This window comes from Gavialis gangeticus, unplaced genomic scaffold, assembly GCF_001723915.1.
Source record: "Gavialis gangeticus isolate Ggan-Ray unplaced genomic scaffold, GavGan_comp1, whole genome shotgun sequence".
Lineage (NCBI taxonomy): Eukaryota > Metazoa > Chordata > Crocodylia > Gavialidae > Gavialis > Gavialis gangeticus.
Window position 1 is genome coordinate 61,768,104 of NW_017729024.1, and position 13,957 is coordinate 61,782,060.

A 13,957-nucleotide genomic window follows, 5' to 3' on the forward strand; every position below is an offset into this window, starting at 1 on the left:
CTTTAAAAAAAAAAAAAGAAAAAAAAAAAAGAAAAGAAAAGAAAAGAAAATGCCTCAAAGCCAACAAGGTAGTGAAAAAGTTTAAGTGGTTGTAGACATGCTAGAAGATCCATGATGGGGGGAACCTGAATACTTAGCTTATAAATAATATTGACATAATAGGTATCTTGGAAACATAGTGGTATGAGGAGAATCAGTGGAATGATAGAATAGGTTATACTGGTGGGAGTGGCATTCTGCATCAACAACTGCATCAAATCAAATGGGGTAGGCTTTCTGTCCTTTTTTTGTGGGGGCGGGGGGGGTGGTTTTTTCCAATTGATGACTTACCATAGAATCTCTGTGGATAGAAACTCCATGTTTAAATGGGGATGGGGAGGGGGGAAGTATGTTTGGGGATATACCACTGATTGTCCCAATCCCATTGTTCCTCCTCCCAACCAGGATGGCATCAGCAAGCTAGAAATGCTAAGGGGTTTGAGAGGGGCTGTGAAGGCAGAAAATACAATAATAATGGGTGATTCCAAATAGTCACAAATAGACTGGGTCAGTCAAACATCAGGCTATAATGCAGAGATCATATTTCTTGATGTTATAATAAATAGTTTCTCAAGTATTTAGTCCTCAAACCTACAAGAGGAAAGGTTATTATTGACCTCTAGACCTAAGTAGTGCACAGGATTTGGTACAAAGGGTTAAGTGTTACTGAGCTGCTCTGCAGTAGTGACTACAGTGCAGTTGCTTTTGACATCTAGGTGGGAGCGGAGAGAAGAAAATCTACAGTACAGGTTTCCCTTGCCAACCACGGGGGTTAGGTTTCTGAAAGTTCCTGTGGTTAGCAAAACTGGTTGGCAAAACCAGCAGGGCTGGGGGAGCAGAGGCTGTGGGTGAGGGATGAGGGGCACCAGCAAGGCTGTGGGGTCTTTGGGGCGGGGGACAGAGGGGGAGTGAGAGGCATGAGCAGGGCCAGGGAGGTCATGGTGGAGTATTTTCAGACTGTACCCCCTCCCTTTCTCTGAAGCATGGATACTCAAAACCATGGTTGGTGAAGGAGACCTGTAGTAGCTCTTTAACTTTAAAAAGAGAGACTACACAAAATGAGGAAGCTGCTTAGATGGAAGTTAAATGGGGTCCCAAGAACTTGCAAGCAGCATGGGAACTGTTTGAGAACACTGTATTGGAGAGAGAGAACAAATGCGTATCTCAAACAAAAACAGGCATGCAGACCAGAAGAAAGCTAGTATGGTTTAATGGCAGAGTTTCATCTTTTTGAAAGAAGCCTTTTTCCTGTTTATTGCCTATGTAAGTCCAATCCTAATGAAGAAAATAAATAAGAATAAGCTGGCAAATCAAATGTAAAACCGTAACAATACAAGTGAAGAGAATGTGAGGAGTAACAATAACATTTCTGTAATTATGTTAGAAGCCAGAAACCTGTCAAGAAGTCAGTTGGGGCTTTGGGTGATCAGGGTGGAAAAGGGGTGCTAAAGGATGACAGCCATTGCTGAGAAAAGTAAATGCGTTCTTTGCATCTGTCTTCACTGTGGAAGATGTTAGGGAGGTTCCCTGACCAGATGCACTCCTCTTTAGGGACAAGTCAGTGGAGCTGACCTGAACTGATGTTTCAGTAGATAATATTGTAAAGGAAACTGATAAACTAAACAGTAGCAAATCACCAGGACCAGATGGCATTCACCCTAGGGTCCTTCAGAATCCTAAATAGGAAGTTGCCAAACTCTTACCTGTAGTAGGCAACCTATCACTAAACAGCCTTGGTACCAGAGGACTGGAGGGTTGCTAGTGTGGCTCTCATATTTAAAAAAGACCCTAGAGGGGATGCAGAGAACTACAGCCCAGTGATTCTAACTTCTGTTTCAGGAAAACTAGTAGGAACAAAGAAAGAGTTGTTGTGGATGAATGTGAATTGCTGGGAAGGAATCGGCATGGCTGTCAAAGGGAAATCGTGCCTCACCAAACTACTGGAGTTCTTGAAGGGTATCAGGAAGCAGGTGGCTTAAGATGTTCCAGTTGACAATCTATTTGAACTTCCAAAAAGCCTTTGACAAGGTCCCCCCCCTGCAGAGGCTGTTAATGAAGTTAGGTGGTCATGGGATTATAGGGAAGGTCCACTCATGGGTTAGACATTGGTTTTAAAATTTTAAAAAAGCCAAAGAGTTAAATATAAATGGTCAGTTTTGGGGATAAAAAGAAGTAAACAGCAGAGTACCCAAGGGTCCTGTGTTGGGATCAGTGCTGTTTAACATTCATAAATGATCTGGCAAAGGGGGTGAGTAGTGAGGTAGATAGGTGCAGATGGTGCAAAATTATTCAAAGTTGTAAAGACCAAGGTGGGCTATGAGGAGCTGCAGAAGGATGTGGAACAGTTGAGCAAATGGGCAATTAAATGGCAAATTAAGTTCAATGTAGTTAAGTATCAAGTGATGCACACGGGCAAAAATAACCCAAACTATACTGTGATGGGCTCTACATTAGCTGTCACCGCACAAGAAAAAGATCTGGGAGTCATTATGGGCAGTTTGCTATGCAGCCATCAAAGGCAAACAATGTTTAGGATTATTAAGAGGGGAATTGTGAACAAAATAGAAAGTGTCATTATGCCCCTTTATAAATACATGGTGTATTCACAACTTGAACTGTGCTCTGTTCTGGTCACCACACCTCAAAAGAGGATAAAGAGGAACTAGAGAAGGTACAGAAAAGGGCAACAAGGATGACTAGTGGAATGGAGGTGCTTCTGTATGATGAGAGATTAAAGATGCCACGTCTATCCAACAGTGCTCCACCATCTGTCTCTGTCTGTGTAGAAAAGGGATGCTTTGTAAACCCTTATATAGTGAACTGAAAGTAAAGAGGATTTTATTTACTTTTTCAGCATACAAGATCTAGGGGCCACAAAAATTAAACTAGTAGGTAGTAAATTTAAAACTAACACAGGAAGTTCTTTTTCACAGTGTGTTACTAAAGCGTACAGTTCATTACCACAAGATGCGAAAGCTGACATTTAGCCAAATTCAAAAAGAGATTGGACAAATTCTTAGAAAAAGATGCATCAGTAGCGTGTCAGTTAAAGGTACAGCCTCTAAATCAGAACTTCCTAGACCTTAAATTCTGGAGGTTTTAAGTGGGAGAGAAACACTAGAAAAATCCCTGGTGATACCCTGTTCACTTGCCCTTTCAGCAGCCACTCTTTACCCCTGTGTGACACAGGATACTGGGCTAGATGCAACCATGGTGTGACCCACTAAATGGCAATTCTTACTATGTCTTTATTTTATAGGAAAGCCAAAAGGAACTTTGAGGCAGCCGGGGTTAATGATTATACCAGACGAAGGCAGCAGAAGACCTATACCTCCTGTGCAGAGAAGCAGGGGGAGTTCATATGGAATTGCGAAACCCAGCATGGAGACATTTCCATATGTTTTGCCCTCAATAGTTGGAAGTGGACCATCCAAAGAGGCTCCAATGCAGAGACATGTGACAATGATAAACAGGTCTGTATGTGTGCATATGTAGCATGATGGTTAAAACATGCAGGGCAAAAGGATTATTGATCTGTTGGGTCTGTCTGAGTGAGGAACCCTGACTTCCCTGCTTCTGGAGTGGCACCCCTTGAATGGCTATATTTGTTTTGTATTACTCTGAGGGTAAATTTTTTACTGTTAGAAAGGGAAACTTTTTTCCCCCCAAGAATAGACATGGTACATAAATTTAGAGACCAATATCTGTGTGGTGATTTCATATGTAGTTATCAATGTTGCTACAAAAATGGTTTAGCTGTACCACTGTCTACAGCTACAGATGCAGACACGCACAAGGTTTAACTTGCATAAGATCACTTGGGTGGCAGCAGCAAAACCAGAAATAGAACCTAAACCACCACCTTTCAGGTGTCACCTACTTTTAAGTGTCACTTATTTGCACTCTAGCTGCTTTATTCAGTGTATGCCAGGGGTGCAGCCGCTGGTGCCATTTTATACGGCTCCCAGTGCTGCCAATGGGTCATGGAGTTGTCCTGCATGCATTGCATGTGGTGCCCGCTCTGGGACCACGTTGCTTATGGCACCTGCTCCAACCATGTGGGGACCGTGTGTCCACTCCATACTGGATTCAGCGCATGTGAAGGAGAGGGGTGGAATGGTCCTAAAGTGGGTGGCACCGGCACAATGATGTACAAGATGCACTCCAGCTGTTTTGGGACACATGTTGGATCCCACATGGAGCAGACCTATTTGAAACAGGCACCACACATAGTGTGGTCCTAGAGTACGTGTTCTGGGGGGATGTGTTACACATAGCACCCGTTCCAGGACATGCACTGGATCCAGCTTGCAGGGCCAGTCTGTGGGCCTGATCCAGCCCCTGAACTGATGCTGTATCACTCATCTAACCCACAGGGTCAGCTGTCTTTGACATCCCTGATGTATGTAGTTTAGAAGTCTTAATTTTCTTTTGTTTATGCTTTGCTATGGGTGTTTTACACACAATTGAAAGGAACAGAATATGTTGGTTTAAGATCTGAAAATGCAAGCAGATCCAGGTGAAAACATCGTGCTAAGATAAAGTAAACTGTCTTTTTATTTGTGGTATTTTCTTGCATACTGCATACTTCTAAATAAGATGTGCACCTTGTTTTTTTGAAAGGCAGATTTTAGGAAAGAAAAATTTTTGACAGTTATGGCCCAGAGGTGGCTTTCTTGGAAAGGCTGCAGCTGCAAAATGGCTGCTGCTTCTCTTGGCAAGCAAGCAAGCAGTAGGGGCAGCATCCAGTACTAACCTTCTTGTAGCTACTACTGAATTCACAGCAGCTTTTGCATCTCCACCTGAAGTTAGAACCTCTAATGGTTGGTTTAAAAGTTAATGTTGTCTTTTCGTTTTGGAACATTATTGCTCCTCTTATAGGATGTTGACTAGTTCAGTGCTAATATTCAATATGATATGCACAATCTCTAGTTTCTGTTTAATGCAAGGAAATAATCTTTGGGATAAAAATGGAAATGTATAACAAAAGATTAAGGTATTGTAATACTTTACTGTAAATCCTCCATAATCCACTGAATTGGTACACATTGAAGCATAGGCACCAATTTTATTTTCGCTGGGGAGGAGCCCTATGATGGACATGTGGAAAGCCTTATGCATTTCAAATGACAGCCTTCTTCCCAAGGGGGCCAGGGTCCTCGGCACCTATGCATTGAAGTCTGACAACTGGTATTTTCCTTGGTATGTGGACATAAGTACATAGAGCACAGAAATATAGATATAGATTTTTTTTAATAGTCTTTCTTTAAACATCACTTTAATGAGGCACACAACTGAAAAAGTTTAGATGTTGATCTTTCATTCTCCTGTTACAAATCTATCATGTAACTATCCTTTGTCCAGAACTCTATTTTGACAGTCTGGTGCTATACTCCCAATGACGACTGGCTTTTGACTCTCTTGGTAGAAAGCTACGTTTGGTTCTGCTGTTGAGTTAGTTAGCAGAACACTAGAGAATAATTGTCAATTTTCAAAGTTACTCTAACATAACAAGCAATTAAAAAAAAATCAAAGAAAGCAACTTTAACAGAAAGCTTCTATATTTTAAACAGCAGAAGGTCTTTTTTGCTTAGCTCTTTTAACCCTTGAATGCAGCATCTGACTTGCTGGGTCTGGATGAATTCAGATAAGGGCTTTAGATGCTGTTTTGCTGGGTTAGCATTACACATGTTTTCATTCTTTGGTTCTAAAATCCAGCTTGGCTAATAGAATTGCTGCACCATCATTTCTCTTTATGTATTGCTTATTGATGCACTGAGTCATCAAATGATGATGGAGGTAATGTCCTTGTTCCATCATTGTGATTGGGCTAAGTTTCCGAATAGCTTTGATTTATCTCAGTAATACTCCATGTATTATCATGGTGATTAGTTAAAATATAGCAAATATTTGAAGCAAGATGTGAGCTGTCTGCTACTTCCCCTAAGGCATAGCTGTTGTTGATACATATCAGTATGACAGTTTAATCTCTCACGTATTAACTCTTTTTTCAAAAACCTGAAGGGAACAATCAGAACATTCTGTTCGACAACAATGGGTGTCAGGGAGTGTTGGGAGACCGGAGTGAGAAACTAGCAGCAAGTTAATTTCACTCTTGAAATAATGGGGTTTATTTAATCCTGACTCTTGCTTTAAGAGCAGTACAGGCTCCCAGGTGCATGCATCTAAAGTATAGGTATTGTATAGGTAAATCTGTTTGTCTTGCAAGACAGTAGATTTGCACCAAGACATTATCTGTGAGTGTGGCAGTTTTATGGCAGATATATAGAGGCCAATTCTTATGACAGTGTCTTCTGCATTTATGGTATGTGAAATTTGTATCTAGCAATCTAACATGTGGTTTAGGGTTCTTCCTGAGATTTCTTTTCTTACGCACATTTGGCTCTTCTTTCCTCAAAAGCCTTCATTCCATATTTAATAGACTGTTTCCAAGTGCTTTGATCCTCCATAATCTTTTCCCAGTCATTTGGCTTAATGTTCATTGCTTTCATATCTCTGGAGAACATCTTTGAAATGGAGATATAATGCCTCCATGGTCTTTCCTGTAAACAGTTATCCATGCAAGAAATCCTTGGAGAATCCATTTTCCACATGACCAAGCCATCCAAGTCAACACCGACTGAGGAGAAAGAGAATGAATGCTTAGAAAGTTGGCATATTCTAATACCTCAGTGTAGGCAATTCTATATTGTCAGATAATTGCTAGGTAGCATAAGTGAAAGCTGTTGAGGTGCTTTTCTTGAATAGTGTATGCAGGATGTGCTGCCACACAAGTGTTGATGGTGTAAGCATGGTATACTTTGACCATGGTCTTAACAGTTAGTGTGTTCCATGTGTCTGCATGCTCATGACACCTGTATTGGCAAAACAGTAGGCATTCAGTTCAGCCTCAAATGACAAATTGTTGGTAACAATGGAGCTAAGGTATATAAACTTAATTACAGCATCCAACATATTTTTGCCTATTTTGATTTGCCAGTGAATCGGTGTTCTAGCCCAGTGGTTTTCAATCTGCAATCTGTGGACCCCTGGGGGTCTGCAGACTTAAGGGGTCCACAAAAGATGACTATGATCAATCAAAGTGTGTGAATACCCACACTTGCTATTCAAAGGTGTCTGCACCTCCATTCAATTATTGTTTAGGGGTCTGCAAATGAAAACAGCTGAAAACCACTTTTCTAGCCCATGTTTTTGGTCTTGATGCTGCTTTGGAAGACCAAACTTTTGGCAGGCATACTCAAAGTGACTCATGAGGTTTTGAAGGCAAGATGGACAAGAAGCCCTGAGCCAGGATGGTGGGAGTATCTGTGAAGGAGCAGCTAGTTACTTAATTGATGATGAGTTAAGCTGCTTTGTGTTTTCCTCTTAGGCTGTGGGTACTAGTCCCCCTTGTCTCTCTTTGCTCCTCCCTCCTGTCTGCCCTGCCGCCTTCTGTCTATTGCTTGTGCAGCACACAGTTTCTCTTCCCTTCTACCCCACCCCCTTGCCTGCCAGACTGCTAAACAACAAACCGGTAAGCTGACTGGTTATCACTGCACTAATAGTTTAACCTTACACATCCTTAGTAGACATCCAATCTCTTACAATAATTTGAAAAGGCCTCTATTGCTGACAAGGTTTAAGGCCTTGGTCAGGTCAATGAGGGCCATTTACAGAGAGGTCTCCTTTGTTCCCTATAAGTTTTTCTTGGATTTGTTGGAGTGAAAAGATCATATCTGCAACAGATCTACTCACTCTGAAGCCACACTGCGGCTATGTCCATACAAGACACTGACTGTGCGGTAGCTCTGCGCAGCACAAAGCGTGATGTGACACTACTGCGCAGTCAGCATCACCAAGAAGCCATGCGGGGATACTGCTGCACAGTAATGCCAGTTGCTGCACAGTCATTTAGTACTTGTGTATGCAGGATACTAAATGACTGTGCAGTAACAACTGCTCAATCAACATCTCATGTAAGTGCAGCCTGTGACTTAGTAAACACTCTCAGCAAGCTTCTCAAGTCTTCTGAGCACCCCCAAAGCAAACAATGCTTAGTAGCGAAATACCATGATTATTTGTTACAGTTGCTGTGGTTCCCTTTTCGTTCTTCTACAGAGTGACTATATTGGCATCTCTTGTATCTTATGGTGCAGTCGCAACTGCCCCACCTATATGAGCTGCTTGCTGTTAGAAAGAAACACAAGTCTCCCACACTTAGTCATGGAGAAGTAGGACTGGAAGGGACCTCCAGAGGTCATCTAGTCCAGCCCCCTGTCTAAGGTAAGATCAACCCTATCCAAGCCATCCCATGTAATCATAATATAAATAAAACTGCTCTCAACCCTATCGCAACATAAAACTAACACCCTAACCCGTCACAGATAAAGCAGGGAAACTGGCAGCCAGTGTCTTGCTTCTGTAAAATGTTGTCAGTGTACACTCAAGGGGTCATGGGCCACACCCTCCACTACAGAGGAAAACAAACCCCCCACAGTCTGTACCAGTCTGACCACAGGGTAAAATTCCTTCCTGATCCCAAACATGGCGATTAATCTGACCCTGAACAGAGGGGCAAGACCCTGTAGCCAGGAATCTCTACCTCTTGTCCCAGCACAAGCTTTGGTACACCCTAGCCAAAATCCCCAGCCTTGGCTGTAGCCACACCCAGTGCCTTTGAGGGACGCTTAAAAACACCCAGGCATATCCTACAGAAGAAGTGTGGGGGCAGGGATAACCAGCAAAGCCCAGAAACATGAAAAATGGTGGAATGTAGGCATAACTATGCCTAAATCATCCCTGACCAGTGGCTGTCCACTCTCAAGCTTTCCCAGCTTGAAAGTCCACAACTTCCCTAGGCAGTCTATTCCACTGCCTCACTGTTGTAATGGTGAATACATTTTTCCTGCTATCCAATTTAAAACCTTACTTTGTAATTTCAGGCCACTGGTCTGTGTCCTCCTCTCTGCAGCAAGAGAGAAAAGGTGTTCTACCTCTGCTTTATGGCAGCCCTTCAAGTATTTGAAGACTGCTGTCATGTCCCTTCTTAAGCACCTTTTGCAAGTTGAACAAGCCTAGCTCCTTCACCTCTTCTCATATGACCTGGTTTCCAGGCTCATTAGTATTTTTTTTTTTTTTTAATGGTTGCCTCTGGACCCCCTCTAACTTCTCCACGTCCTTTTTAATGTGGAACCCAAAACTGCACACAGTACTCCAGATGAAATCTAACCAGTGCCAAGTAGAGGCAGTATTATCTAATACTTCTGTCAGTGCAGCCCAAAACTGCATTTATCTTTTCTGTGGCTGTATCATGCTGCAGACTTATTGAGTCTGTGGTCTACCAGGCTCCCAGGTTCTTTTCCATAGGGCTGCCATCCAGCCATGTGCCCCTCATTTTGTATTTGTATTTGATTATTCCTTCCGATGTGTAGTACTTTGGATATGTCCGCCCTGAACTTCATTCTGTTGGCCTTAGTGCAGCTTTCCAATCTGTTGATCCTTCTGAATTGCTCTTGCATCCTCCATGTTTGCAGTCCTTCCTGGTTTCATGTTGTCCACAAACTTGCTCAGGAAGCTTTCCATGCCAGCATCTAAATCGTTAATAAACACGTTGAACAGCACTGGGCTGAGGACAGACTCCTCTGGAACTCAACTTGAAACTTCCTGCCATTCTGCCATGGAACTCTTGCTTGCAGATTTTAAGCTAGTTATCTATTCATCTTGTACTTCTGTCCATACCACACTTCTCCAGTTTGTTTGAGAAGGTCATGCGGGACCTTATCAAAAGCCTTGCTGAAATCCAGATACACTATATCCATAGCATTCCCTTACTCTACCCAAGTAGTTAACTTGTCAGAGAAGGAGATCAGGTTTGATATGATTTGTTTGTCATAAATCCATGTTGGCTGCTTGCAATCAGCCTTTCTTCCTCCAGGTCTCTGTGAATGGCCTTCCTCTAGGATATGCTCTAATCACTTCCCAGGTATTGGAATAAGGCTAACCAATGTAGTTCGCCATGTCCTCCTCTTTTAAAAAAAAACAGCAAAAAAAAAACGGGTGGGGCACTATGTTGACCCTTTTTCCAGCCCTCTGGTACCTGGCCTGTCTCTCATGACTTCACGAAGATGAAGAGGCTCCAAGGTTTCCTCTCCAAGTTCCTTCAGTACCCTGAGACTGAAGCTCATGTAGCCCTGCTGACTTGAATTAACTGAGGCCCAGCAAAAGCTGTTTGAAAGTCTCTTTTGTTATCTCCTATCAGCTTGCCCACTTGCTTAACCAAATGATCCCCATTAGGTGTCTGTCAGCTTGATTTTTTGGGGAATGCTGCTTTTTCCTAGGGCCCTGCCACTGGCCATATTTGTCTGTGGCTTTACTTGACTTCTCAACAGTTGGAGTATCATCAAGCTCTTCAAGAACAGACAGATCTAATAGTTAAGGCCTGTGTCAGTAACATCACTTTCTCTTGAACAGAATTCAAGATAGGTTCTACCCATCTTTCCATCTTTCCTATCGCTGCCTTGATTCCATCATACTCTGTTTCCAGTGTCAAACGCAGATGGAATTTTTTTGTAGTTATAGTCAATAATTGTTGGTACAGTGTCTTGATTAAGAATTCTTTCAGAACCATTCAGTGGATTCTCAGTTGCTCTGAAAAGATTGTTTCTGACAGCAAAGCCTATTCCTTAAATGTGTATCTTTGGGAGCTTTCTCTTGCCAGGAGAGTATGTAGTGTTTTTGTCCTAAGGAGCTAGTTGAAGCCAGGGGTGCATCTTGCAGGGATGCAATATCAATGTTCAACCTGTTTAATTCCATTAATTAGAGAGGCTCTGAGGGCATCTCTATTTAAAGCCCCTGAAGCATCTTGTGTATCAGTGTCTCCATGCTTCAAAATGGCAGTGGGGGCACTTTAGATAAAGCCTGTTGAATGAGCTTTAGATAAGGTGCCCCGCTACCATTTTGAAACATGGGGGTACTGATATACGAGATGCAGGAGGCTGCTGGAGTGCAGTAATTGCCATGCTCCAGCAGTCTCAATTTTAATAGCCTGCTCCAACACGATGGAATTACAGCATGTCGGAGCAGCCTCCCTGCTCGTGTATAGGCACCCTATGTGACTATGAAGTGAAGTATTTTTGAGGCAAGGTTAGTATATAGAGAGCTGTCAGTCCACTGGATCATGATGTATGCATTAAGAGGTTTAAGCAGGTGCCTGTTGAATCTGTTTGTGGCTGACCAGCCCAATTTGAGAGTGACACAACTTATTGAAAGTTTCACAGATCCATGTGTTGTCTGAGTTGGAGTCCAAGTTTACAGCACGCTGCTTCCTCCTTTCTCACTTTGCCCCCATCCTCTGGTTCAGAGCTGATGCATGCTGAGTTGCACCCAGTACCACATCTTCCTTCCAAATTGGACAGGACTCTGCACACTCCTCCTAGCTTTCTCCACTGGAGTTGAATGACTTCATGTCATCTTTGCACACATCGTACTGCCATAAATGGTGACCTTGCTTTCTAGACCTGTCTCAAATCTTACTGCACAAAATATTCTTGGGAATATGGTCTTCTCCCGCTTTTCTGAGGTGGCAGAGCATTCTCAACTTCCTCCTGATAATAGTTTCTGTGTGTGTCAGTCATGCATACTCTAGCTCCTTTGTTTTGACATTTTGTCTTCCCACTTTTATTTTCGGGATTTTGCACTGGCATTTTATGGGGAAGCTGTTCAGTCTCTTGATGTGCCTAGCATATGTAGTCCATGTCCCTGAACCGTAAAACAGGGATGAGAGCATGCAAATCTTGTAGATTTGCATTTTTGCCTTAGTTTTTTCCTTGTATGTTTCTAGAATAGCCCAAAAATCTTAGCTGATCTTCTGATTTTGTTAGTTCAGTGTGAAGGTCAGGATTTATGCTGATCATAGAACCCAAGTAGCAAAAGCTGGCAACAGTGCCAAGAGATTTACCCACCAGAGTGGGGTCAGGCACTGTTTTTTCCACCCTCTAATATGTGAGTCTTCTTAAGACTAATTATCAGCCTGAAGCTCTTGTGAGACACAGAAAATCTGCCCAAGAAGTTTTTGCAGGGAAGATTCACTGTGGACAGCTGCATCATCCAGAAGCAAGACATTTCTCGGAGCCAGCTGTTTCACCTTGTTTTTGTTTGCTCTACACCTTGCAGTGTTGAACAGGTCTCCATCTACTCTGGTTCAAAGATGAATGCCATCATTGCTGTCCTTGAATGCATGAAGAAGCAGGAATGCAAAGTAGATGTTGAAGAGCATGAGGGCCAGAATGCACCCCTGTTTCACCCTGTTGTTGATGTCAGAGACTGATTCTTTGTTTTCATACACTACAGTTTCCCTTACCTTGATGTAGTGAGTGAATGATGTTCAGCAGTTTTGTGGGGTGGGGAGGGGAGGACACAACAGCCCAGTTTCTTCAGAACAGTGACCATATTGAAGGCCTTTGTCAGATCAGTGAAGGCAATGTACACTGGTATTCCTTTTTTCTCTACACTTCTCTTGCAGTTGCTTGGCCGAAAATATATCAGTGGCAGAACGTTCTGAGTGAAAACCGCATTGACTTCAGGATAGATTCTTTCAGCTAGAGATTGCAGCCGAGGGAGCATGATGCAAGTGAGGACTTTTTTTCTGACAATGTTCAACAGCGAGATACCTCTATAGTTGTCACAGTTCCTTCTATCCCCTTTTGGGTTTGGTTTTTTTATATAATTGTACAATTATACAAAAACAAGGCAACACTAGTAGTACTGTCTATTATGGCTGCCTGATACTTAATGATAAGTATTTGGAAAACTGGTCTCAAAACATTACCAAACATGATTTATTTGGGTTAAAATGTCCTATGCTAGGTATCTGTCGCACCTAGCATGAGTGCATGAGACCAGTCTCTGAGCCTCATCCAGCCCGCAGACTGCTGCTGCACTCCTAATTCGGCTCCTGTCTTAGTGCTTGACTACTCAGTTAGGAAGTAGAGTACCTTGGGTTCTATGTCATAGCTATCTGGATAGGTTTGGGTTTGGACCCTTATCATAGGGGATTCTAGTTTTCTGTGTTTAAAAAATCCAATATCCTCTGATTTATTTTTATTTTTTTTAAACATCCCCCACCCCCAAATCTACATTTTTGCATGATTAAAATGAAACACCTAGATAGAGACAGGAAGGCATTTGTAGGGCTTCTAAATTGCTTTAAAATTGTAAGTATATTAAATTAAATGTTGTATTAAACTGACACAGAGACAATACATTTACTATTTTAAAGTAATTTAGAAGCCCTACCAGTGCCTCCAATCATTAAATAAAATAAATTCTAGATACCTATATATTTTTGCATTTGATTTTTTTGAGGTTTTTTTATCATGGAAAATCAGAACTTCCCCTGCCCCCTTTGCTCACCAGCATATGGGTCCAGCTGCAGTTGTCCCCTGCTGCTGCTTTGTGGCACTGAGCAGCGCAAATACGCTGGTGCCCTTCACTTCTTACCCACTGCTCCCAGGTCCCAGCCCTCCAGTGTGTGGGGCAAACTGGGGTACCTGACTATAGACATCCCTATAGGTTGTGTGAGGGCGGCAAGTGTCCCATTCCCTTCCTCTCCCCCTCCCCCCCGACTTGTGCACCCACAGCATAACACAGGGCTGCAGCCTGGCTTGACTGGCACAGGCAGAGCCATGTCCATGGCCCACCAAACAAGACCCAGCACTGCAGATCTGGGTGGGATGGGCTGCAGCTGAGGTGGTGCCAGGCAGGCAGTGGCACTGGGAGGGTGCTATGGGAGGGAACCTGCACCCACCCCAAAAATCGCCATAGCTCTGCCCCATAGCCTGCCTCTCAGCACCACTGCCACACGCAGATTTGGGGGCACGTAACACCCCCCCCCCCATATGTTCTCCCAGATGAGGGGCAG

The 13,957-nt window shown here is 42.9% G+C and overlaps 1 protein-coding gene across 2 annotated transcripts in view; it reads left to right on the forward strand.

Moving 5' to 3' along the window:
• Window positions 1-13,957, forward strand: part of TDRD7 (tudor domain containing 7) — a 96,232-nt gene that overhangs the window by 23,069 nt on the left and 59,206 nt on the right. For both annotated transcript variants that reach the window (XM_019517168.1, XM_019517169.1), the window contains exon 3: window positions 3,299-3,512. In XM_019517168.1, coding sequence (XP_019372713.1) covers window positions 3,299-3,512 — 214 coding nt within the window. The remainder of the gene's footprint in view (window positions 1-3,298; window positions 3,513-13,957) is intronic.